Source organism: Nannobrachium achirus (assembly GCF_963921795.1).
Source record: "Nannobrachium achirus genome assembly, chromosome: 3".
Classification (NCBI taxonomy): domain Eukaryota; kingdom Metazoa; phylum Chordata; class Actinopteri; order Myctophiformes; family Myctophidae; genus Nannobrachium; species Nannobrachium achirus.
The window spans coordinates 53,660,524-53,688,305 of NC_137812.1; the positions used below are offsets into that span (position 1 = coordinate 53,660,524).

Here is a 27,782-nt window from a genome sequence, read left to right on the forward strand (position 1 = left end):
AGCACACAATCAGAGCACATCTCCTGTCTTGGCGGCACCAAATAACACAGTATCAAAGCCCTGAAGAGTATGACGAATGTTTAACTATGCATACAGAAATTCACCTTCAGAAAGTAGATGTTACATTCATTACTGCACTTGTACAGTGCAATATGGGGCAGGTAACATCCAGCAGTTTCCTACCATCCTGTTAACCAATATTGCAGACATTGCTAATGGCTGGTGGGTGTGCTGTGAAGCACGTCTGAGAGTGCTTAAAAATGATCAGACATGAGAGAGAGGCTCCTCAGATTCAAAGCATCAACATTGTCTGTCATGCCCAACTTTGACTTTCATGCCAAACCCCCTCTACAGTCTACAAAATGAACACACTACAGTATATGAGGCATACAAGAGCCTACTCTCCTCGGTGGGAAGACTCTCACCTTTCGTGTAAAATCCACTTTTTGTACAGAAAATAAAATATTCCACCGACTGAGATTTTACACGAACACGAGGAGGATGAAATGGTTTCCGGAAGAGGACGGTTTACGAGGCTAGAGGGCCACAGATCTGGTCAGTGAAAGTTTTATATTGTCAATAGCGTGAAGGAGAACTAACGCAATAGATCAGAGATCCATCCATCCAGCCATCAGCCGCTAACAAGGCTAAAAAGATGTTGAGGTGAAATGTTAAGATCAATGACAATACAATACCTATGATTCGTCTTTCAGGAGGCAATTGGACAGCTGTCTGGTCTGCAAACCGGCATAGGATCATATGTTCCTGACCCAAAGGAAAGAAGAGAGTGGATGTCATTCTCAGTCTCATCTCAGTGATTAAGGAGTACGGCCATTTCTAACGGCCATTCTCTTTGGTCTCATGCACACAACAATAGAAATGTGTGCTGTAATTGGAACAGGAACAAGCATATTAATTATCCGTCAATTAACACAGTACCTCCCAATGTCCCTGTGTTTATTTACAGTATTTCTGTGAAAAAATGTTTGGCATATTTGCTCTAGAAGTCCCACGATTGCTTTCATCACAGAGAGCCCAGCTACCATATCAATCAAGTCAATTCAACACTGCACTCTTGAATATAGCTGAGCTCTCCAATTTCCTTCTCCTAGCACTTCAGTCTTGTACAATATGTTTAATATAATCATGTGTATTATGTGGGCACTTTAGCCTTGTACCTTCTCCTCACTACTGCTTATAATGCTGACCTAGGAACCTCTTCTGTTAAATATGTATGTCCTTGTTGCTTTTTGACAGGCTATAAGCAAGCAAAACATCACAATATCTACCTGGGGCCAAGTGGACCGCACAGCCAAGAAAAGGTACCATTCTCTGCATACAGTCGTTTTAAAAAGTGCTATTCTTCCACGGTTCTTGTAGCGAATGACCCTGGAGAGCACCTCCTCATCTCCAACATGTTCCTGCGGTAATTGATTCCATTCCTCTCTGCGAGGGGTCAACAGTGAGTGCAAGGCCATGGTTGCAGCAGGTGCGGTGACTTCACACTAAGCACCAATATCTCATGTTGCTACAGTACTGTTAGCCCTCTTTTGTTCCAGCTAGAAGCCATTTGTCACCACAGCAACGGGCTACTATAAATGGAGCAGATTGAGTGCAATACCAGACTGTATAGATACAGTAGGCGTGGAGCTTTGACAGCAGGTAGTACCAAAAAGGAAATGACAGCCAAGAGGGCGAGATAAGGCGGATTTAGAGAGCTTGTGTCACAATCGTGAGTCTGCTTGCTCAATGAAATACAGATTTCTCATTTTCTTGTCAGAGTTAATGTTAGAGTATAAATTTCCAGATGGCAATCATGGTAATTTAACAGTTCCTCTTTGTGGACAGATGGATACAAGACAAAAGACAGCACTTCGTCAAACGGTCAAGTATTTCTTCATTACTTCAAAACATGATTAATTCAAATAGGCAGAACTGGATCCAATCATTAATTTTCTATAATGTCTGAGAACAAACTTCAAATAGATGTTCAAGGTGAGCCAGTGTTATCACCTATCAACTACTAGATCATGGTTTGCAGACAAGGTCCCATACAGTAGCAACCATTTTATAAATGTCCTCCAAGGATTGCAGACAGGTCCCATACATCACTAATGGGATGCTCCACCCCAATGTCCATCTCTCCCGCCCCGGGGTTCAATGTTGTGTCTATACCGAGCAATAACGGATGGTTGGACTGGAGGGTGTACATGAAAGTGTGTAAGCCTCCAACTTTTGGTTCCTTTGTTCCCAGGACAGATACTGTATCAGAGCATTTTGGTCCCATGGGAAAAGTAATTGTATATCCCTCTCCAATGAGAAATGCAGAGAGGAAAACAATAGTGTTGATACTTGATACATACTGTATAGGCTTAGAACAGCATACCCATAGTTAGGCCTGCAAAAGTAAGATTTTAATGATAATCCTGAGTTATGTGCTGAATATTGTGTTCTCGTCTCAAGGAAAAATGTAGCTGATTGGGATTTTTGCATCTTTAAGCCTGCACCTGCCTTCCCCTTCGCATCTTGGAGATGGGGATTAGATAACATTATGCTACTGTACCTCAATTTAGCAATATACCAACAATTTGTCTTCAGGGAACATGAATGTGAAGTTTCATGACAAACTGCTCATTATATTGTGATGTAACTTAGGTGCTAGTGCAAAGAAAGACTGGCCTAAAGGTGGCGCAAGAGGAAAGGCCATGGGGTCATCTAAATCAATCATCTAAATTCATTCTGGCTGAGCACAGCAAGTGTTCATGGCAAATTGCCCATTTTCAGTTACCTGAAAAATGTTGTTCCGAATAATACAAAGGGCAATTTTGAGCAAAGTGTGCTCCTAGAGGAATTAGTCATGATCTCTGCAGTATGAAGCTGCACACCAAACTCCATGGCAATCAAGCCAGTGTTTCTGTTAGTTTATAATAACAATATGACACTTTGCTGTCACTATTCCACTGTCAAATTAGTTATTTAGGGCCAGTTAGCCAGTTATAGGCATCTTTATAGATTTTTCTATTTCTTTATATGCACCAAAAGTTCGTTTTTCTGGGTGTTGATTATAGCGCTTTTCTCCCTCACTGAAAAGTACCCTTTTGCAGTGTCTATCATTCAGGTGTATTCCAAGCATATGGTGCGATAACAATTTAATTAGTACTGCTCAGAATCCATTATGCTCCAGTTAATGCAGGAGCCTCTTGTTACATTAAAATTAGTGAGGGGGGAAAACAGTTTTCATTAAATGGAGATCAAACGGAAAGTAAGACTGGGTGGTGAACAAGATGTTTCAAGACAGGTCGTGACCCAGGAAGGGAAAGCTTCTTTGGTATCAGCAAAACAACACATTTGTAAATGTGCAAGACTTTCATCAAAACTTACAAAATTCAGATTTAACTCTGATAAAATAGATATACAGCAGGATAATAAATACATCTAGTCATACTTTAAAGACATACCTTATAACTGAGACTCTCCTGGAACCTTTTGCTGTAAAAAGAAAAAAAAGAAGAGAAAAGTATAACATATTTTGCTGTCACAGTCTAATGGTTTGTTGAATATCAGGAGATGGAAAACTTTCTGCATTAATTTGTCTTGAGGCTGCAAATTATTGCGACCATAGGTCGCATTTACTACCAAAACCTCCACCGGCTGTCTGTGGGTCAGTCATTCCGTCACACTTTTGCCCTGCTCATATCTCCACAACCGTTGCCCCCATCCATGCCAAATTTTGCACACACACTCCTTGACTGCCAAACTACAACCTCCAAGGACCCCCGGAGCCCCAGGGACCCCCAGGTCCCTGGGGGACCCCCAGATGTAAAAAATGACCAAATGTGCTCACACGTCACACTTTTTCCCTGCTTATATCTCCGCACCCGTTGACCCGATCCATGCCAGATTTTACACACACACTCCTTGCCTGCCAAACTACAACCTCCAAGGACCCCCGGGACCCCCAGATGTAAAAAATGACCAAATGTGCAAAAATGACCAAATGACCACCCCAACGGGGCTGCTCACGGGGAATTCCCGGGGACCACCGACTCCTGGTGCTCCAGAACGGATGCATAAGCCACCTACAGTCGCTTATCTCCCGATTAGGGAGTCTTACTGGTGTACTGTACTGTATCTATCCTCTACTTGAGAAACTGTCTTGATAAAGAAACTGGCTACCTTTATCATATTAGACCTGTAATGCTTGGCAAACACAAAAAAACGATTGTCAAAGTCTTCTAGAAATTGCTCCCTTTCTTCCCAGGGAATAGAAAAATCATTATTAGCTAAGGACTTTTCCTGTGGCATGAGAAACAGAGACGTTTTTTGTGGCGTTAAAGAATAGCTAGGACACTGACATGTTTGTGCAACTCATTAAAAACAAAAACTAAGATGGCACTGGAAAGGGTCACAGGGAAACTCTTAATATTTAACATGGCCAGTTAGGGCATTTGCTATCAGAGCTGCCATCTGTGTGGAGAGATGGGCAGTTTCACAACTCGTAAAAAATATGCTGGAAGCTGCTGGGAGTGGAATGTTTACACCTGTAGAGTCTTCTTCCTCGTAAGAGTCTGTGGAACATGACCTGAGGGGGGAAACACTAAAAGTAGCAGCAGGAACGAAGATTGACAGTGTCAGGTGCGCTAAGGCCCTACCGCACATACTGTAAGATTTGCCCTCGGGAAACTTTTTTTTTTTTTTTTGTGGTCATCTTTTTTTCGTTCTTTAATTCCTTCGCGGAGATTCTGGTTGGGAATGGTTTTGGGTGAGGGTTGGGTGCAAAGTGCTGTGTGAAAAGGTAGTAGTGACAAAGGTTACTAGGAATACCCATTTCATGTATGAGTTCTATTTAGAAAGACATCATCTTTTAGATCAGCCAATACAAAATACTGTTCCGGAAGAAACAGTGTGGGTTGAGTAGCACGCTACTGTCAGTACAGTAAACAGCTTCTGGTATGATTCTTAAATAAGTGGCACTAGTGCACTTTATCTTATTATTTTTCAAAGTTGTTGCATACTTTTATTACTTTATACAATTGATGCACTGAGCTGACATGCTGATTGTACCCTGTACTGTGAGCAAGAAATCGCAAATGGCGAAATAAACTTGAAACTTGTATGATGATGATGTACAAATACACATGGACATACACAAAAAGTCACGTATTGGAGCAGCTAGCACATAGCAAAAATAAGTATAAAACAGAGCAAAAGAAAACACACACACACACACACACACACACACACACACACACACACACACACACACACACACACACACACACACACACACACACACACACACACACACACACACACACACACACACACAGTAACAGTATGGATACATCATTTAGATTGACATGTCGGCATCTTATAAATGTCACACTCATGCCACACAATCCCATTGTTAACAGAGTGCTGCCATGACTACAGAAACAACACCATTAGCAAACAGCGCCTGTCTCTTCTACCCTCCAGTGCTATTCCACTCGGGTAAAATTTCAGTCTATGACATCATCGTTTAGAGGTCAAATTAGATGATTCCTCCTCAACAGAATGGAACTATTAATAATGCAATCCATAATGCACTTGAGACTTTTAATTTACTCTTTAAAGTAACTTATTCTCCAGTGAGTTTGACTAAATTCTGCAATTGATTTAATATTTTTTATCTTCTATCTTTCCAGGAATCTGTCTGTCTTTTCGTATGTATAACAAACATGGAGATGAGGTCATAGTACTGACAGAGACTGGCCTCCAACTACTCTGATAATGGGTACTACACTAGTGATAAGATTTTTCTTCTTTTAAGATTTGTATGCCTTTATTATAGATAGGACAGTAGGCTGACAGGAAATGGGGAGAGAGAGAGAGGGAGTGACAGTGACAGGAAAGGTCGTCGGGATCGGGACTCGAACCCACGACACGCTGTCAGGCTACATTGTAGCATAGGTGCTACAAAGTAAAGATAAAAGTATTATTACTGTGCAACTAGTAATAGAGTAAAATGGAACTGAAAGAATATATTCCTTGCAGTATTTCACAGCCAGGCATTGGGCCATGCTTTGTTTTTCTTTTCCTATTTTTATCATGTTACTGGGCTGTGAGTCACATCCTGATAGCCTCACCGGATGGATGAATTCAGCGGTCATCAACAGAAAATGTTCCCGCACAATGGCTTGGAGTTTGGCAGGTTTGCTTGACGCAATTCACCTTTAAAAGCTGTTCCGTGGATGTTCGCACAGGCAACGACCTTGTCTAAATGTCATGCTTTCAAATATGTCTTATGATGGTAGTCTCTCTCTCTCTCCTTCCTGACTCTCACTATTGTCGATAGTCGAATCGTTTCCTCTTTATGGAAAAAAGTATAGCGTGAGAAACTGCAGGTGTTTTGCTGGATTGGTGGTGATCAGGGACAACTAGTGAACAAAAGAGTGTGTGTGTGTGTGTGTGTGTGTGTGTGTGTGTGTGTGTGTGTGTGTGTGTGTGTGTGTGTGAGAGAGTGAGAGTGAGAGTGAGAGAGAGAGAGAGAGAGAGAGAGAGAGTTTATACACACACACATGCATTGCATGGAAATTAGTACAGTGAGAGACACACAAGACAAGATAGAGAGGAGTGACAGAGAAAAAGATAGGGGAGAGATAGAGATGGAGAGAGAAAGAATGAGTGGGAGAAAGAGGGAGACTGAGGGAAGGAGGGAGGGAGGGAGGGAGGGAGAGAAAGAGCGAGAGAGGAACGTAAAGAAACAGAGGGTGAAAGGATGATGGAGAGAGGAGACTAATGAGCATATGAGAGGAGAGAGACGGAGCATGAGAGGAGAAGGTCCAGAACAGTCAGAGTCGCAGCAGGAAAGAACACAGGTCAGAGACCATCAGAGAAAAGTACAGTACTGATTTAATTGAACTGAGAGTGTAGAAATGGACCCGAGGGCGCAATTTGCAGTGTAGTGAAATGGAACAAAACATTGTACCACTACAATCATGATTGGTACAAAGTAAAATCCTGGTTAAGTTAACTCTGAGAGTGTACAAATGTAGTTTGTATGGACACACTATGGTTAGTGGTAACCCTGAGGTTATAATACAACTAATATTGACCAGTAAAACTCCCTGATCGGGAGATAAGCGACCGTCAGGCATACACAAACTTTAGAAGGCAATCGTAGCCAATCAGGAGGGAATATGGGAAATGGGACAGATCCATGTTGATGACATGACTTTAGAGATACCGCTTTGTGTGATTTTAGGGGAAAATCTATACTGTATCATAAATTTGTCTTTCAAATCTTGATCTATCAAATTCTATGATTTGGTTAAAATATGAAGCAGCTGTACCAGAGTATGTGCGTCTACTGCACACTGCACATTTCAATACACACACAGCGTGACATCTGTGAGTGTGACACATAGATTAACAGTCAAAAACTGTCAGAGACTTTCTTTGTCTGTTCTTGTCTCTTGAGGGTGTTGTTCACGTGCTGTGCAGGGAGTACAGACAGTGCGCTGCAGAATGCGACAGCATCCAGACGGTGTGTATCAAGGCCAACATAGAGCAATTTCATTCATTGCTTTCATGTCCACCTGCACTAGTGAGACGGATATGTAACTCACTGGCTTTTTCATTTTTTATAACAAAAAGAAAAAGAGGGGGGAGACTGCCATTACTTTAACCAATGGTCTCTATTCAATTCTAGATTAATATGCTTAAATGTGGCAGGGATATAGAAAAAATATAAATATAGGCATAAAGTGCTGCCACTGCTGCCATCTACAGCTTACAGGTTGAAATTTTCACCTTGCTTGTATCCTCTTGTCCTCCCTGGCTGTCATAAATCTTTAGATATTTTGGGAACAATTTCACCCACAATTAAATGTCTAAAATAGTGATGCCAGGTTGAAAGAGTGCTGTGTGGAGAGCAATGACAGACAGACCTCCTGGGGAAGGAGAACTTGACGGTGTTCTGAATGAAGCCGTAGCAGCAGGGACTGACCACGAAGGACGCTCCAGCCTGGATGCAGTGTCCCACCACCATGTCGGTCGCAACACCACACGCGTGAAGGGCCACCTGTAAAACAACATTCATTGAGTACACACAAACTGATTGAGTGACATACACAGGAACACACATGTAGAGACACAAACCAATAGGGCAGACACGTCTATGTATGTAAGGAGTGTTTATTGTACAGACACAAGCACACGCAACTGTCAAATGTCTCTGTGTAAATACATCTTTGCCACCAAATGCAAACAAAAATACATAATCACTCCCATCTTTTCCATATTCTAGAACTGCAGATTTAAAATGCATACAGGCTTTCAAAAGTTGTGGACATAAGGAGTTAGGACAAAATGCTAAGCTGAGGCACGGATGCCTCAGGCTTCCCATTGAGCAGGGGAAACTGTGTGTGACGATGGCTATGTGGCCATTAGCCCTGGAGCCTTTAGATATTGGTAGATGGAGAGGCAGAGAAAACAGCCTACGGCTCTCTGTATGACTGTTTCAGAGCAGCTGAATTTACCAAGCATTGTTATTAGATGTCTCAGTCTCTAGGAGGGAGCTCTATCTATCCAAGGAATAAAGTCAGAAGTGATGATTAACAGCTGAACATAAACGCAACAATTCTGTTGTCATTTATACAATGAGCAAAGTTTTGATCATTCTCAGTCATTTAAATTATTATAAACTGACTTCAATTCAATTCAAATGTATTAAAGTGTAAAAGACCCAAGCCACAAGGTGGCAGTTGTAAAATCCTAAGGAATAATTACAATCTGATTTGTTTTAGTAGTGTGTTTGTTGTACAATTCAAACAAAATCATCAGTCAAAATCAGTCAATCACGTTCAATTATAAAACAAATCAAACGTGACCAAAATAACTTTATTTACAGTACAAAACATTTGCTACTCATCCTTACTGACATAGAACTACCACAGTTGTTCAAACTCAAAGGGGAGTTGGCCAAACCCAAACATTTAGTCATTCTTATCGATTAAAAGCTTGGGATCTGTTGAATGACTGAATAAAATGTGTTCATTGGGAAGTTAAAAAAGCGAACAGAATACACACATCACTTCGTCCGAGTGCTGGGTTAAGATACGACCATGAAGAAGAATAGAACCAGCACACTCAGATGCTCCAATAAAACAAGGACAACGTTTCGAGCCTGGGCTCTTTGTCAGCTCAAACCCACAGTTTGGCCCTGACGAAGAGCCCAGGCTCCAAACACAGTCAAATTTTATTGGAGCTTATGAGGGTGTGGGGCTCTACTCTTCATTGTGAAGTTTACCAGGGTCATTGACAGAATTTGGCGTGTGCTGGCATGTGCGAGCGTGCACACGCACACGCGCACGCACACGCACACGCACACGCACACGCACACACACACACACACACACACACACACACACACACACACACACACACACACAGTGCATTAACATCTTGGTCAGGCCAGGATGTCATGGGAGTTCACAATGTCAATGGGAGTTCACCGTCTCCAGCTCATGGCAGGAATACATCCTGCCGCCAGCACAAAGAATCCACACTGGCATCGTTTAGTTATTAGTCCGCCTCTCTACCTCCAGGCCAACGTTGACATTCTTGCATATTGCCCACCAAGTCTGTTGGTGTCGGAGAGTCTGGACCCATATATGTCGCCATGACAACACCACAGAACAGAAGTTCACGTCAATAAGAGGGAGTCCAGCCCCAGAGATTAGGGTACAATATCGTCGTTGTCGGGTGGAAACCTCGTATCTCCAAGTTTCAAATTTGTACGTTCTTTCGCAAAGTGAAGCCTTGCTTCATCGTACAAGGCCGTCGCACAAAAGTAGTGAAAACAGCCGATCTACAAGCACACAACGAGGCGTTGTGTGCTTGTAGATCGGCTGTTTTCACTAGTTTAAATCATTCTTAAAATGATAAATGCAAAACGAACGGTTTTGGACATACAAGGTTTTCACCCGACACCGACGATATATAACTGCCGAATAAACCAAGGGTTGCTTTGTCAAAAGATGCACAGACAAACATGGGACAGGAGAGTGACTGCATCCATTATTAAATACTGAAGTAAGATATGCGCTGACGTACAGACACAGACACAGTACCGGGAGCCAACTCATTAAAGCCGTCTAGAACTCAGCACAGGGGAACATTTCTCAGGACAGCATCCAGCTCTCCCTGGAAATGGTTTGGCAGAATTTAGCCATTGTAGCTTAACCAATATAAGAAGCCAACAGTATCTTCCAAAAAAATACAAAATAAAAAAGAAGAGAAAAAAGGGAAATATTGTTTGATCAAAACCAGATTTCAAACGCCCAAATGGACAAATTGGCTTATTTTTTAGGTTTTCACACATAACTAACACTTGGACCCTAGCGTCCCTATTCTGGGGGTGAGCATTTGGCAAAAATAGCAGATCTACAAGCGTGTAGAAGTGTAGAGAGGGAAAAAAGGAGGGGACGGGGTCTAGACCCCCGGGAGACTGACGAGAGAGCCTATACACGTTTAAAGCATGTTTAGCGTGTGTAACTATATGATGGTAATGAGAAGGTGTTGTAAAAGGAATAAATAATGATTAAAACCAAACTATTCCAGGATGGCCCCATTGTGCTGCCACAGGTGTAATGTGGACTTGAACCTGGACATCATTCCTGTGAAGTGATCTATTTATTAAACCATTCAGTATTACTGTATTGCAATCACACAACAATGTTAATGTATTTATTGCGACAGTCTGGTCGCAGTTACTATCAAAACCTCCACCGGTTGTCAGTCAGTCAGTCTGTCTGTCTGTCCGTCCGTCCGCCAGTCAGTCTGTCTGTCTGTCCGTCACGTCACACTTTTTCCCTACTCATATCTCCGCCACCGTTGCCCCTATCCATGCCAAACTTTGCACACACACACTCTTTGGCTGCCAAACCACAACCCCCACCCTCATTTCTCACATGGCCCTCTTCTAGCGCCACCATGAGGTCGATTCTTACAAGACACATTTTTGGACACTGTTCGTACCGATTTTGCCCTAAAATCACGCAAACCGGTACACAGTATCTCTACAGTCATGTCATCAAAATACATCTGTCCCATCTAGCGCCACCATCTGGCCGATTTTTTAAAAACACATTTGTGGACACTGCTCCTACAGATTTTGCCCTAAAATCATGCAAAGCGGTACACAGTATCTCTACAGTCATGTCATCAACATGGATCTGTCCCATTTCCCATATTCCCTCCTGATTGGCTACTATTGCCTTCCAAAGTTTGCGTATGCGACCTGACGGTCACTTATCTCCCGATCTAGGGAGTCTTACTGGTACAGTATATATTTCTCTCCTTAACCCATTCAGGCCGGGTACACATTTTAGTGTATGGGAGGGGCTTACAGTACATGTACAGTATGTTGCAACATATTTGTTTTTGTAGGCTAAATTCTGATTTAGGCCTAACTATAGATGGGTTAACCTAAATGGGTTAAATGTGGGCTTTACACAATATTCAATTTGTGGAAATCCAAATTAATATTAATATTTCCTCTCTAATAGGATTTGCACTTGTTTGGATATGAAGAGGCAGTGAGCCAGTGGGGACTGGTTTCTCTTTCAAATTCATGCCGAAAGCTCAATTTGAACCATCTTGGATATATACATGCAGTTCACTACATGGGGGAAATGGCTTATATTTCCTGACACAAATTCTGGACAGCTAATTAGAAAGAATCTGCTTTACCCTCCTCGTCTGTCATGTAAACTTGGGATTTAACGATCATAAAGTGCCATACAAGATTTGGAGAAGTTTCTTGATTAATTAGAAGTATATTTTGCATGTTTTTGCCCGCTGAATACAAATCATGCATACTTTACATAATGACCAACCTTTTCCAAAGCACAGTTTTAGCATTTGAGAATTATTACCATTTTTTTTTTATCTAACTTTCGTGTGATAATCCTACCCCCTGTACTTCTGCATGTGGCTAGTAATTACATGGCTATGTTTGGATACACGTTTGGATATCCTACATAAATTCAAACGTTTTGCTCCAGGAACTTTTTTCGTCTAGACTTTTCAAATCAATCCATGCTTTCAACTGCATTTCTTTGACAAGAAATAATAAATCAATTTCACAGTGTTGGATTATTGCTTTCAAGTGTCGAGTGTTGAGTCTCATACCTATGACTACCTGGAAGGCAGGAAAACATTTGACAATCTAAAAAAAATTATACATTGGAACTTGGAAGCACACTGCAGTAATGTAAGTAAACATAACTCATAGTCAAGGGGCTAAAAGTGCAAACCATTGATACACAAACCAAAATGACCAGGAATAAAAACAATTAAGCAGTCAAAGAGCTATTCATATTGGCAGTAAAATTACTTTACATAACAATGTCCATGGGTTATTTTCAACTATAATTATATATATTTTTTTATTTTACTATTGAACTTTAGACATTCTTGACTTTGGACAGCATCCTTGCAGCAATTCAGCAGTTCAGTGAAATGAGGAATTTCCTTTCTGAATGTGAAGCAATACAAACAACATTCCCCCCAAAACAACTGAATCATCTGAAGTCAGAACATCTGGGCCAGTGCAAATGTAGTTTTTCCCCTCTGGGATACAACTTCAAAATGGGACTGAATGGAGAGAGCAGACAATACTAACTAGGGCTGTCCTAGCACTACTGTAGAGGAATTCCACACACACACACATAGATTTGGCTAATTTATAGATAGATAGGACCACAATGGAAACAAGTCCCCAGGACTATTGGTTATCCTTTTAGAATAAGGGCCCTATCTGGGCCCTTACGCTTAATCTTATAATGCATTTTTTATAATATTTTGAAAAACATTTTAAAATAGGGAAAATAGCCAGTAGACACATTGTGAGCTTGTAGATCGGCTATTTTTCAAAACAATTTGATAAGGCGCCCTGCAAGATAAAGCCCCTCAATGTCTTATGTCTCTGAGCTGTTTACATTGCTGACTAAAAAAGTATTGAATCAATCAATCAATCCCAGTCCAATCCTGACTGTCAGAATCTACTACTGCCGTTATACCTGGTAACACAAGGTGATTTTATATATATATATATATATATATATATATATATATATATATATCATACGGTTCACTGCAGCTCAAGAGTCAGTGTGAGGGGTGGTCAGGAGATGTCTATGAACGCTGCGTTTAAAGGCTTGAAGGTTATGGAATCAACCACATGCATGCTCTGGTAGGCTGTTGCACACCCGGACAGCAGTGTGGAGAAAGGTTCTGTCCAGTGTGCGTGTATTGGAGCATGGGAGGCTGAGGTCGCAGTGTCACTGTACAAGCTGTTTGTACTTAAACATCATCAATCAATAGGCCTCCCGTTTCCGGGAATCACTACCCTGGACTGCGTGCTGTAGAAAACAAGTGAAAATAGTTTAAAGGTGTGGAGTCACGCACCGACGTTTAACATTGTGCTGCAGTAGGTCACGTGGTCTTTGTTGAAACTGTTTGAAAGGGGGGCGGAGCCGGCCGGGACCATCACAGATTGATCGATGTTCGCTCTGGGGAGTGCATCTGTATCATAAGAGTTATAAACTCAGCACAAAAAGAGAGGAAACTTGACTTCAGTCCATTATATCTCCCCTTTAACTCATTTAGTGCCAGCGCCCTCTAGGGGCCATAGAATGCCAGGGTATCTCTCATAGGCGAGCGCTTTAGCTTCCAGGACCTCACCTTCCAGGACCTCACATGCTCACGTTCATGCACGTCATGGAAAGGTCCCGGATGATAATGCTAACAGAATGGCTATTCCCATTTTGTCATCTAAAAGATCATTTTTGGGCGATTTCGCCGTAAATAAACCTCGCGCCGCTTCCCTAAAGACACAATCCAGAGATATAAGCCTTCAAAGATGTGGTCTTTCATTGGATTAGGCGGAGATTGGCGATTTCGTTCGCAAATAACGGCCGGCCGGGAGGTTGCTAGCTTTCGGCTAGTAGCTAGAAAAATCAGGCCAGGCTTCAGAAGGCCTCTTATCATTTTATTCATTTCATTAAAAAAAGCCGAACTACTTCGGGATCGGCACACTCGTGTACTCATCGGAAGCGGCGCCGAACATTGGGTGAACATTGGGGAGCTCAAAAATGTATTTTAAACCATTTTTTATGGAATATATCGTCGGACAGAGTAGAATGGCTAGCTGGCTAGCGGCTAGCGAGCCAGGACCACCCACGACTCTACAAGCAGCTCGGGGTAAGTGAATTAATAAAAAAAAAAATGTATTGGATTGAAATAAAGCCGAACTAGTTCGGGATCGGCACAGAATGAGTTAATAATACCAATTTGTATTGTGTTTTACAGTATTTTTATCGTTGATTGGTCACCTTTACAACAAGGTACAGTTCGTAAGCATCGTATTATTAAAGGGGAGATATAATGGACCAAAGTCAAGTTTCCTTTCTTTTTGTGCTGAGTTTATATAAAAGGGATCTGTATCAAACAGACCACGAAACCAGGAAGTGGCCTCAACATAAAATGTATTTTATTTGTAATTCTATGCAAATAAAATATATATTGCACCTCAAATGTCTTAGTTTTAGCAACATTATTCATGTCAAGTTGTTAGTTTATAAATGCTTATTTTGTTGAAATGATAAAAATCGCAATCCCCACGGAGGTCTGTTGTGACCGCTGGTAACCTGCTCATTCTCCGTCCCTCCGATGGCTCTCTCTCCCCGAGCCCCTCTTATCTCTCCCCGCTGGTCGGTCTGAGAGAGAGATGGCACCACCCCTCCCATCAGCTGATTCACAATAGCCTACTACTCTATCCACTGTGTATGTAAATAGACAACAGGTTCTCACCCCTAATGCTTCATACAACCGACGCGATCTTAAATACCGAATGCTTCTCACCATAGACGCGGACGGATTGCCTAATGTCTCAAGGGTTAGACGCATTGGGTGGTCTAAGAAGAAAGAAAAAAAAGTAGTTCCTGATGCGGGATTCGATACCGCTCTGAAGGCTTCTTGGTTTACCAGCCACCCGTCGCTACCGTTCACGGCACTATAAACGACGGAGCGGCGCCGTCTCAGGCACCGATGACCCCCGTGAGTCGCCACCGAGGCGAGCGATAGCGAGCCGAGTTGCCGCGACGAGCGGTGGGAACGGCGCATGAGCCGACTCAGCCGCGTTACCGAATTACGTGCCGTTATGGACAGAATAGTAAATCTTGACCAGGGGACTGCTTCCGCCTCCGAATGTGGCTCAAAGAAGGGACTACGTTATCATTCCACGTTTTGTCAAAGATAAAAGCACAAAAAAAAAGGAACTTCCCAGTCACTCTGGTTAGCTCAGTCGGTAGAGCATGGAGATACAAATCCAGGGACCGGGGTTCAATTCCCCGTGACGGCCGTCAGTGAAAAATATTCCAGTAAACACATGTCGGCGCATGCGTACTAAGACTCTGTCTCGTCCAAAAACTCTCCGTCCCCGTCGCACCCTAGACGCAATAGTCACTCCCAAAACTTCACAGGGGTGAAGCAAAGGAAAGCAAAGACACGGCGTCGGGAGGGTGAAGCAAAGGGAGTGAGAATGGGTTGAAATAGACGGTATTGCGTCTTTGGACAGTAAAAGATTCTCAAAACTTTCATCGGCGAAATGCTTGTCAGGAGTTGTCTCACAGCCGAGAGTTATTGAATGAGTAAACTCCAGTGCTACTGCTGCAGTGCTAATCTGAGTTCCCAGAAATGTTTCGCCAAGTTCTCTGCGCTCTGTATGTCTTCCTGCTGCTCAGACTGACCGGTGTACGGGGCCGCTCACGGAAAATAGCAGATCTACAAGCTTGTTGGCATGTAGCACGGCTATTTTCGAGAGCTATTTTCTGTCACACCACACACACACACCCACACCCACACCCAGTGTATGAGAGGCGCGGACATAAACCGCAGATCACTCCAGTGCTTCTAGGGCAAGAGACAGCAGTAAATGGCCGCTAAAAGTGTCCCAGAGCTGGGGAGGAGAAGCTTTGGGCCCACGAAACGAATAACTGACACCTATTTTGTAGAAGACTTGTACTTTTTTAGCGGTAAATATGCATTGAAGTTGCGGAGTCTTAATACTTTTTACACCTACAACTGCTAGTTTTCAAATCTGGTTTGGATATTCGCATTTTCACCTCGCACGGCTTCTGTGAGGGTAGTTTCAGAATCATCATGAAGCATGCTCAGCTCCGCCCCTTCCCCCCATATTAGCCAATCAAATTAATTTATTGCAGTTACTGTACAGAAAGTACTAATTTCAGTACAGTAACTGCAATAAATTAAACATGGGTGTACTTGACATCATCAAAAATATTATCTAATTAGATAGCCTGATTTAGCTGTTTTGGGCGTATCCCTCCCACTTTAAAATAACCTTTAATAAATAAAACGTTTTTTATATAGTTTTACTATAGTGCTATTGTATCTCCCCCAAGCATTGCTTGCACAATATAAATCAGGGATGAATTTGCGACCATTAAGGTCCCAGGGCTATTTCCAAAAGCATGTTCTTTATGAATCACAACTGTCGGTGGCATTGTTTCCGGGGGGAAGTTTTATCTGCATATTTCACTCAATAATTAAAAGCAGGAAATAATGGGAACTCATTCTTCACTGTAGGCTGTGTAATTATACCTACGCATTTGGAGACAACAGACTCCATCTGCACTGCCAGCTGTAACAACACTGCATATCTTACATCACACCCTTGTGTAATGGTGAGGTGCTTATTACTTTTCAAAATATATTTTCTTTTGTTACTTTTCTTTGGCGGGTTCTATGTTCAGCTGCTCATTTTCTCGTTATGTTTGACTTTTGCACAGATCCAATATCACCTTCAATATGGACCTGACAAGACAAGCAAAGCTAATACATACGAGACAAAGAGACATTCTATGTACAGTACCTTGAAAAACTTTGGTAAACACTATCAACTTCATCCCTAAAATGATCCTGCTCTGTGCGTGCGTGCCTGTGCGCGTGTGTGTGCATTGACCTAGTGTGTGTGATGTACAGTATACACAACAGGTATTTTGATTAATAAATACATTATTCTCAGGAAGTGGACTAGATATGACCGTAAATACACTACCAGCTCTGTTGTCCTTGTGTGTCAAGCTGAAAGAAAATCTGTGTGGTTTGTTCCTGTTATCTTAATCCATGTCCATGTACTGTATATTCAACTCCAGTGGTGATTATGTTCTGTTGAGAACAAGTTCACATTTCATGCCAAAGATGAGGTCAAAGAGCTGAGCATAAAGATCAGTTTCCAGTGGCCAGTGTGTACATCGGCATTCTTTTCTTACCACAAATTAAATTCTAGAAACAAGGAACAAAAGAATTAAAGTAAGAACAAGCAAAACAGAAATCCTATGGAATCGGCACTGGCAATGATCATGAAGAAGTCCTCTCCAAGACTAAGTGAAATCAAATCAATGTAGCTTTTCCCCTTAAAAATGATCTCAAACCAAGAACAAAAAAGATCAATTGGTAGAATCAATTATAAGCTAACACAAACAGCATAACACAAATATATGTGATGGCATTACACCCAAACAAAATCAAGATCAATTGCAAAAATCTATAAACTCCACAACTTCCCATACCTCATAACACTGGTGACAAGTGAAGAAAACTTTGTAAGATAGCCCCTGGAGTCCCAAAGGTGCCCACAGACAGGAACCTTGTTTATAGATCTTGTTGTGGCATAACATATTTCGGGCATCCAGTGTTGATATGTTGCCATGGGCCCCAGCATTCCAAGCGGCTCCCTGCCTCAGGGGCCCTGGTTCACTGTTTGTCCCTCTGGAGAAGGGATGACAGGCTAAATATACTCCATCTACAGTATACCATACCCCTGATAACAGTCTCACACCTGGCCCACGCACAACCAGGATTACAGAGTACAGCTTTTCTAAGAATAGCCATGCCTCTGACATAACTTAATTAGCTTCATTAATTGAATGTCGGACTAAAAATGGGAGCATGTTTAATACAGGGCAGCAGGATGACAGTTGGTGTAATGCACAGTGTTGTCAGATGGGAACATCTTTGGGTGATTAGGTGCAGCAAAGGCAAAAGGGAGGGTGTTGCTAATGAGAAGCAAGGCAAGGGAGTAAAACGAGACTAATATGAGGGCTTGTTTTGAGTAAATATTTATAAGTAAGTGTTGTGTGATTCCTGGTTAGTAGTAGTGTCAAACAATTTGCAATGTGTGTGAATGTGTGTTTGAGTGAGCTGTGTCAGCAAGCATGTGTGTGAGTACATGTTAGGTATGAGGAAGACTTGATCCCCCATGCAACGAGGAGAAGACTATTCTGCACTGTTTGTTTTCCTCCAAGTGGAGCTGGTCTCTGTGGAATGGCCAAGCTGGAACAATGGTTCCTTCTAATTACAGCAGGTACACACATATTCCTGTTTGTTCCAGAGGGTGAGAGCAAGCGAGGCACAGGGGCTACTAGAACAGCTCCTTCTTTCTGAAAGTAGGGCATGACTCTGCCAAGACAGACCAATAGTTTTAACGTTCCTGCGAGAAGATAGTGACCTGAAACACAAACTGAGCACTGAGGTCTCATAGAGTCAGTTTGATATTGCTGAACAAAAGAGAGAGAGGAGGGAGAGAGAGAGAGAGAGAGAGAGAGAGACAGACAGACAGAGAGAGAGAGAAAACAGGAGATTCGCTTGTTTTTGTGTTGCACAGCGAATCTTCTAACACAGCCACAACCATAATTAAGGACCTGTTTGCGCTAAATTGACAGTAATTATGCAGTTACGGTAAGTCAAGAGCACCACAGAGCAAGGTGGGCGTTTTAGTCAATAGAAAGTGTAGTGTAAGAGTGTTGAAACTTGCAGAGAGCATTATAAGTGCTGGGTTCTAACTCCAGTTAAATAAACAGGCTGTCCCTCTTGCAAAAATAAATCAATAAAACTAGTAAAAATAAGTCAATCGTCAGTTACACTGTGCTACAGTAGCATCTACATGCACACTCAGTGGAAATAATCAAAATCATTATGAAGTGCAGTCTGGCACTGTAGTTGGCCACACAAAGACACATCTTGAAGTCTCTTGGCAGAGATGCTGGTGTTAAGAATATTTGATGAATTAGGAAGTACAGGGTGATGGGGCCAAGCCGACTCTATAAACTCTGAAATGGCAGGCTACAGTTTCTGCTTTCGTTATAAAAATGCTTCCTTTCCAAAGACTACTCCAGAAACCTTTACTGAAAATACAAGTCCTTGCCTTTGTTTTTAGGAAGTGAACCACACAGGAATTGAGCAATGCACTCAGAACAGATACTAGAATGCAAGCCAAGGAGAGGGAAATATTTCCCTTAATGATTTCTGTTGGAAAAGGTCATCCTCAGCACTAATGATGATGGGGGTAACAACCTTTGTCCCGCAGTTGGGTAGGTAAACATATTCATTCTTTTTCTAATGCTCAGGAAAGGGAAATAATGTCCATGTTCTGCTTTGTCTGTGTGCAAGCTGGTATACCTGGCACTGCAGGCTCAGGTCCTGAAAAATGATGGAAGTGACAAAGCTCCTGTTTGTTATGTGATGACTGTACAGTTCAAATCTGTAAAATGTTGCCATCTTATGCATTTCTCATGATATCTGAAAAGCAAACAGCATTTTGCTTTTCAACTGAGAAATGATTTTCCTGATTCTGGTGGCAACAACATTTCAATGGTCAGTGCTGGAGGAATGCAAAAAACAAATACGTCAAATTTCAGCCAGTGAGCTGCTTCTGTTGCTGAGCGTACTCACCCCAATGTCAAAGGGGCCCGTGAAGTAGTCTAAATTGGCCTGAATGAAGCCTATGTTGTCCAGACCCAGTTCTGCACTGCGGCTCTGGGCCCTGACCAAGGACTCCTCCTTGTTTTCTATGAGGATCACCTGGAAGAGAGAGTCAGAAATGTAAAGATAGAAAAATAATACGATAGGAACATAATACATTTCTATATTCGTTTTCAAAACAGTTACATAGCTCCACAGAAATAAATAAAAACTAAGAAAACAAAATTAGCCATGATGTCTCACATGAATTGCCTATTTATACAAAGCTATATGAAAACTGATGTGACAATAATACATAGTATTGCTATTTTACTGTATAGTATTTGTATTGATTAAATAAAATATAAATACATAGAATAAATATATTAAATAAATAATTTGATGATTATTAGAAGGGATATACACAAAATTATTACCTGGCAATCTGGAAGTGTGTGTGCCAAAACAATCCCAACATGACCCTGAGAAAAATACAAATGAAAAATGAATTCAAGCCACAGAGACAGGGAGCAGAAACAGCAGACCACATAGTGAACATCAAAAGGTTCTGTGATCAGCAATCCCCAAGTGTTGACCATCAGCCAGCAGGTCCAGTGGGTACTGCTGCATGCCCCTCTCAAAGCACTGTTTCATCACGATAATAACCACAAACACAGCAAGAAACCAAGACAAAGGCAAAGCAAAAGAACAAAGTCAAGAAATGAAAAGATTAGAGGACAGAAGAACAGAGGAAGAGTACCGTATTTTCCGGACTATAAGGCGCACTTAAAAGCCTTCAATTTTCTCAAAAAACTACAGTGTGCCTTATAGTCCAGTGCGCCTTATATATGGATCATTCATTGACATTGAGATTCCCTTTAGCACAGCTCCATCTGTTGGATGCATAACGCAACGGTAGCGTCTATTATGTGCGCCTTATAGTCAGGTGCGCCTTATATATGAAAACAGTTTGAAAATAGACCATTCATTGACAGTGCGCCTTATAGTCAGGTGCGCCTTATAGTCCAGAAAATACTGTAGATGGAGAAAATGCAGTAAATTACATAGAAGAAGAGTAGAAATGAAATCAACTGCTTTCTTCTGCTGTCTGACTCATTGCAAAAGTCGACTGTATAAGGGACCAGCGAACCACCACCCAACACAGTGATGAATGAACTGAAGTGATGAATTAACTGTTCTGCTGCTGTAGACGATCCTCACCGTCATTCAAATCGGTGACTACATGACGCCGTTGACAGCGCTCACCGTCAATCTTACTGTATTTACAGTAAATGTATTAATACTTACATTACTTTACTTTATTTGTTTATTTAGACGGGACAATGCATATTAATGAACACTACATGAATGCAATGTAAATAAGCCGGAATTAGCAAGAATGCTAAATTTCATCCGTAGTCCCCACATGAAGACAAAACAATACATACCAACAAATAGTAACCCTACATTAGGAGAGGGCGCCTAAGAACATACATACAAATACTATTTTTCCATAATGTCGCCCCGGTCGCGGCCGCATCGGTAATGTCCGCGATTTGTTTAAAACGCACGTTGGGCGTGCACGCGAAGTGAAGCTCCTCCATGTTAAGTCAATGGAGAGGCCCATAAAGATACTTCATTTAATCCAAAAGAGCCATTTTGAGCCATTTTGCACCAGATCTGATGTAAACAATACACACGGCAGGGCGCAGCCATCTTTCTCTTCTCGGCTCACACTGTCATGTGACTAGATGACGTAATCGTTGCCGTCAAGTGATAATCCAAAAAAACAAAAACAACCCCCTTCCAGCCCTTCAAAATAATAGCGGCGGCCGACGGAGGAAACGGCGCGGCACCAAGGCAACAAGCAACCTTCAGATTAAGAGGCACGAGTTGTGTTAACAAGGCCCAGGCTCAAACCCAGCATAAGCCAAGTCTCCTGTCCTACTGTTAATTGAACTGAACCTGTTAAGGCTTCTTTGGGTAATTTTGTCACCTAAACGCAAAGTTGTAAATAGTTGCTGCTTTTTAATTGCCTCATTTTATTGATAGATGTACTGTACATGAGATAGGCTCCTGCCCTATGGGCCACATGGCTTAGCAAGGCTTAAGGACTGTCCATAGTATCTCCGAAATGTTCAGTGAGTTGGACTTTCCGACTTAGCAAATCTCTGAACTCTCATTCGGTCTAATGCTTTTCAGAAGTCGTGAGGGGCATCATTTTATGATTGAAAAGGACCTTTTGACCGAAATCTTCGGTTTCGGTCAAAGTATGGACAGGGCTTTACTTAAGGCTCATTCATACTCCAGAGAAGGTGAAGAGCAATCCACTGCGGTGTAGTTTTCTAAAGTCAGAAAACGACAACATTACGTCTTTACCCGCTGTGAAGAGCGCTTCACATCTCCCCTGCTTTTACTTTCTGACATCATCCCATCACCCCAAAAAGTGAGGAGCTACTCACTTCACCCTAGTATGAATGAGCCTTTAGAGAATGTACATATTCTACATAAAGTATGTTATCACATCTGCTGCTATTTTAACTGCCTCATTTTAATTGCCTTTAATCACGCACCTATGTAAATAGAAATACTGTATATCACACACCTTATACATCAATTTGGTCGAAATTAATACATGTAAAATTGCCAATATGGCTTGTTTCGTCCTTGTTACTTCAATCATCAAAACCACAAATCAACATCATCAAACAACAGTCAATAGCAACAGCAGAATAAGCTGTTGTTTGGCATCGTCAGAGAAGATTTGGCAAATTAAACATGGGAGCAACCCACATACAGGACTCAGCCGTGGCCTTATATCGTTTATAATAAGCAGACCTGGCAACACCCTGGCACATACAAACAGCGCAAAAACAATGTTCTTTCTGCCGACTAGAGTTTGTGCTTAGTCTGTGCCAACTGAATAACACAGACTGCCACAGACAGCCAGTCTGAAGGAGTTGGAAAGAATCTCTTGTAGTCTGTTTGGTGGCGATCCACCTTACAAAAACACCACTCATCTGCCAGTAGACTTGGGTGAGGTGCTGGAGCCAAAAGGAAACCAACCGAACGATAAAGGCACACTTTAAGTTTCAAGAAAGGTAAAAAGCAGCCTCTGCACACTCAAAACTGTTCAAAATCGCATTTAATCTTATTTTAGCAAGCTTTCGGTCATATGCCTGAGGAGGTCTATGACGAACGTTTTTTTTTCTTGAAATGGAGCTTGTATGACAAAGACTTTCACCCACTTTAACACCCAACTCTACACCTGTTTTGTGACTGATGTAGTTGAGCTGAGATATATGTAAATCAGAGAGGTGGATGAATACAGTAGACAACTTATATACAAAGAGAGGTTAGAACTGTTTGGCAATGGGAAAGATCATGAAAATGCAGAGAGTACAGCTACAGTCAGAGATGTACAGACAAATGGACAGAGTGAGGGGTGAACATGTATATAATGTACGTACCCCTCCACTGCAGAAATCCACCACAGTCTGACCAGTTCTGGCCAGCTCCATTACCATGGCAACCAAATTATTCAGCTGTTGCCTCTTCCTGATCGCACGGATATCTGACATTTTTCCTGGAATATAAGAAAAGTATATATGTTGTTCTCATTACATAGTAAAGTATCATGAGTGTGTCAGCACAGGTGGAACATCTGTTAATTCAAGTCAGAGTGTCATATGTAATAAGAAAGAAAACGAACTTAACAAAGTAGTGAGCAGTTCTTTAACACAGCAGTTCTTTATTTACAAATCTCTGTTTGCTACTTTCATGAAAATCTTATTAATTCAAATGTGAAGACAAAGTGCTGTTACTTCTGATCAAAATACATCCTGAATTCAACATGCTGAATTACTTTTAATTTGCACTTAGTGAGCTGCCTTATATATATATCGTCATTTTCACTTTTGATTACATGCTCAACTTAATGTTATTGATTACACACTGAAAGAAAATAGCCTCAATTATTTCATCGGCACGCTTTGAGACAATTTTCAATGCAAACAGCCCTTCAACACCACCAAAACAAAGCCAGCGTGCCAAAAAGTGTGTTATTGTCAGCTGCTGCAGAATTTTCCAGCTACTGTGCGAAGCGGCATGTGTACTCAGTGTGTTACTCCATTAACTCAAAGCACATTTTGGTCTCTGGAGCTTTCTTCTCAGTTTCTCTAGCCCTTCAAACAAGCCACATCGACACTGATCCACTGCCGTGCAGTGACACTGTCATCTATGGCTCATAAATCCAGAGTGATGAGTGTTTCCTTTACCCCAGAGTCACGCCACCACGGCCACACGGATGGAATATCAGAAACACATTACCCACTTTTACTTTCCCCATCTCCTGCCCCCTGCCCCAACACACACACACACACACACACACACACACACACACACACACACACACACACACACACACACACACACACACACACACACACACACACACACACACACACACTATGCAAATTGACAACAACCAAGGTTGGATAGCAATGAAAGGAAAGCAAGACCGGGTATTCTGTGGCACAAATGAGAAATGTCACAGCCTCATTGTTCCTCTGACTCTTTCCCTCTCTCACCGGCTGATATTAAGCAGATCCCAGAGGAGATGAGAATGAAAAGAAAGAAAGTGAGGGTTGAAATTAAGAAGTAGTGAAAATTAGGAACCGTATTGACCAGACTCCACGGTTCATTTGGATGAGTAATTGTCATTGACACTTGCGCTCTTGGGGAACTCCTGGGAGGCCTCACTATTGAAGCCTCTGTTGCACCCAGAATACATTTAGGATTTAATTGGAACCTGCATTACATGGTGGGATGACATTGAATAGTCAGTGCACAGCCATAGCAAAGGAAATGCTGGCTACCTTAATTATACTTTGTGATTGGATGCTGAATGTAATGTAGATAACTGCTGTTCGTCTGGCCGGCACCGTTATCTTACGCTGGATGTGTGGTACTGTTGTCCCTGTACTGTGTGTGACAGTACCTCTGTGATGTTCGTAGTACACTTACTAATGGGGAAATAAAAACAAGACAAGGACAATGGCTTCAGCACTTAAGGCCTGTCCATACTTTGACCGAAACCAAACTTTTCGGTCAAAATGAAAATGTGCACGTCAGAACATTTCGGAGATACTATGGACAGGCCTTAATATGGTGTTCAATGACCCACTAAACAAAGAGGTTCCGGGGTTGGCATCAAACTGGCCAGTTGCCACCATCCTCAACTAGTGTGTGACTGACTACATCTCCAGTTTGGGCAAATGGAAAAAGAAAACGTTGTTGAATGTGTGTGTGTGTGTGTGTGTGTGTGTGTGTGTGTGTGTGTGTGTGTGTGTGTGTGTGTGTGTGTGTGTGTGTGTGTGTGTGTGTGTGTGTGTGTGTGTGTGTGTGTGTGTGCGCGCGCGCGCAATCCCGCGCATGTGTGTGTGTGTGGACAAAAACAGGCAACATTTGGTTTGGTTTGTATATCCATACAGTGTAATGTGTGTGCATGTCTTCCAGCATCCCTCCGTCTTATCATTGTCTGTTTCTTTGAAGGTCACTCTGTGGCTCATAATCAAACCCATGCACTCTGTCCCTGTAGGAGTGAGGGGGTGGATAGCATAGAATAAGTAACCGATATCCGACATGGATGGAGTGGGTTCACAACTTTTCCTTTCATGCTTTTTTAATGTGGTGAAGGCAAGCAGGGTGAAGGCAAGGTCTGCAAAGTTTGGTCCAACAGTCGCTGTAATTGCCTGTGCCCCCTACCCACTCCTACAACTTTCTGATGTATAATCGAGTGGAGGCACTTCTTCGCATCCAAAAGAGTTTGAACTCAAAGATCCACAAGTGAAAAGAAAGCCAAGAAAGTCGGCATAGTTCATGTGCAGTTGTTTGCTTAGTTAACAGCTGTTGAAATTATGCGGTACAATTTATACAAACAAGCAACAGCTGTATTTAGGCATTGAATGCCTATTTAGAATCGCAGCACAACAATTGTATCATCCTGTAATACTTGTAGCTTACCTATAAATGTATTTTATGTAAATAACTACCTGCTTTCTGTGCAAACAGTGGTTGTTCCCAGATAAGATGTGAGTAAAATCCCCCAACCACAAATGCCTTGTTAACTCATACAGTGCCCCGGGCCACAAGTGGCCGCTAGAGTGCCAGAAATCTCTCTATAGACCTTCGCTCTAGCTTCCGTCGACACTGTCCCAAGTGCCTTGGGATTTCACTCCAGCCAATGCTATGTGGGACGAGAGGAGGAAGCTAGCTGACACGTAGCCAAAATGCTAACCCCTTTAGAAGCCCGATCTAAAGCTATTTCAGTCGCAAAAAACTTTCTCTTTGGGTCTGGGAACACAATCCGGAAAAAATCCTGTCTAAAGATGTGATTTATTATTGGAGTGGGCGGCGCGATGCGGCCGTTAGCGCGACTACGGCCCGTGTATGGCCGAGTGTTGGCCCGGACCATGGATGGACGTTTAGACCGGGGCTTCGTTGAGGCCTCCGATTAAATAATTCATTTTATTAAATATCCCGGACTACTTCGGGATAGGCACCCCGGAATATGTTGCGCCGCCGACAGTATAGATTGAGGTTTTTTTGGGGGTCTCTAAACTTTATTTTAAACCATTTTCAATGGAATAAATCGTCGGACCATCTAGCGTCTCTCGTTGGTAAGCGCTGGACGAGCAAGGACCACCCACGTTGCTCCAAGCAGCTCGGGGTAAGTAAAATAGCAAATAAAATATTGGATTGGATTGAAATAAAGCCGAACTTGTTCGGGATAGGCACAAAAAGGGTTAATGCAGCACCCAATCAATCAATAAATCAATCAATTGATCTCAGATTTTTTATTTTTTTATGATTAGTACTTTAATAAATGTTTCACACTACTTATATGTCCCAATATGTCCCAAAAAAGGGGGACCACTGCATACATACCCAGCCGATTACAGTACTTGCGCGCTCTGCTTGCGCAAGTAACAAGAAAGATGCAATCGGAAATTGCAAGTGTTGTTGCCGTGACGCGAATTTCGCTGATGAATTTCCGTCTTACCATGTGAATTTTCCCCATTCAAGTCAATGGGGAAAATTAATTCACTAATAATTAATGGCCATATACGGAGATCTCTGTGTCAGTTCTTGTCCCTTTTATTCCTATATGGAGATCCCTGATGTCATCAATATTAAGCCCATATCTTGTAAAGCCCATACAATAAATGGACAGACATACTGTGTCTCATGTGGTCTCTGAATTAAAGTCAATGGAGAAAATTAATTCACAAATACATTTATATAAATTAAACTATATAATAATAATAATAAAACTTTATTTGTATAGCACCTTTCATGACATGAAATGCAGCTCAAAGCGCTTTACAGAGCAGAAAATGAAACACAAGTGCTTAACAGAAAAAAATACACATGATTACAGTAAATTAGAGAAAAATAAAAACATAAAACATTGAGGAACATTTAAAACATTTTAAGAACAGTGCAGACTTCAAAAGCAACAAAGGAATCTAAAAATTCAGCTAAAAGCAAGAGTATAGAAAAAGGTCTTAAGCTGTGCTTTAAAGCTATCCACAGAGGCTGCCTGTCTTAGTGGGACGTAGTGGGAGTTTATTCCAAGCTGTCGGTCCATATTTTTTATATGTCATATTAGGCACATCAAGCAGGTCTGCACTAGAAGACCTGAGGGGGCGGTTTGGAACGTATCTATGCAGGCAGTCATAGAGAAAAACAACCGGGAGCAAGTGTAGCGACGCTAAGACTGGAGTAATATGTTCTCTTATCTTAGTTTTAGTTAAAACTCTGGCTGCAGCATTTTGAACAAGTTGTAGTCAGTAGTTATCTTTGCAGACCAGAGAGAAGTGCGTTGCAGTAATCAAGCCTAGAGAAAACAAAGGCGTGGATCAGCGTTTTTGCATCGTCCAACGACAGATAAGCTCTAATTTGCGCAA

At 41.9% G+C, this 27,782-nt stretch overlaps 1 protein-coding gene across 1 annotated transcript in view; it reads right to left on the bottom strand.

Moving 5' to 3' along the window:
• gstcd (glutathione S-transferase, C-terminal domain containing) overlaps positions 1-27,782 on the bottom strand; it is a 73,156-nt gene that overhangs the window by 1,219 nt on the left and 44,155 nt on the right. Inside the window, exons 6-11 of the mRNA XM_080721200.1 lie at positions 23,283-23,398; positions 20,250-20,294; positions 19,804-19,932; positions 7,932-8,065; positions 3,459-3,489; positions 696-765 (exon numbers count right to left, since the gene is read on the bottom strand). Coding sequence (XP_080577326.1) covers positions 696-765; positions 3,459-3,489; positions 7,932-8,065; positions 19,804-19,932; positions 20,250-20,294; positions 23,283-23,398 — 525 coding nt within the window. The remainder of the gene's footprint in view (positions 1-695; positions 766-3,458; positions 3,490-7,931; positions 8,066-19,803; positions 19,933-20,249; positions 20,295-23,282; positions 23,399-27,782) is intronic.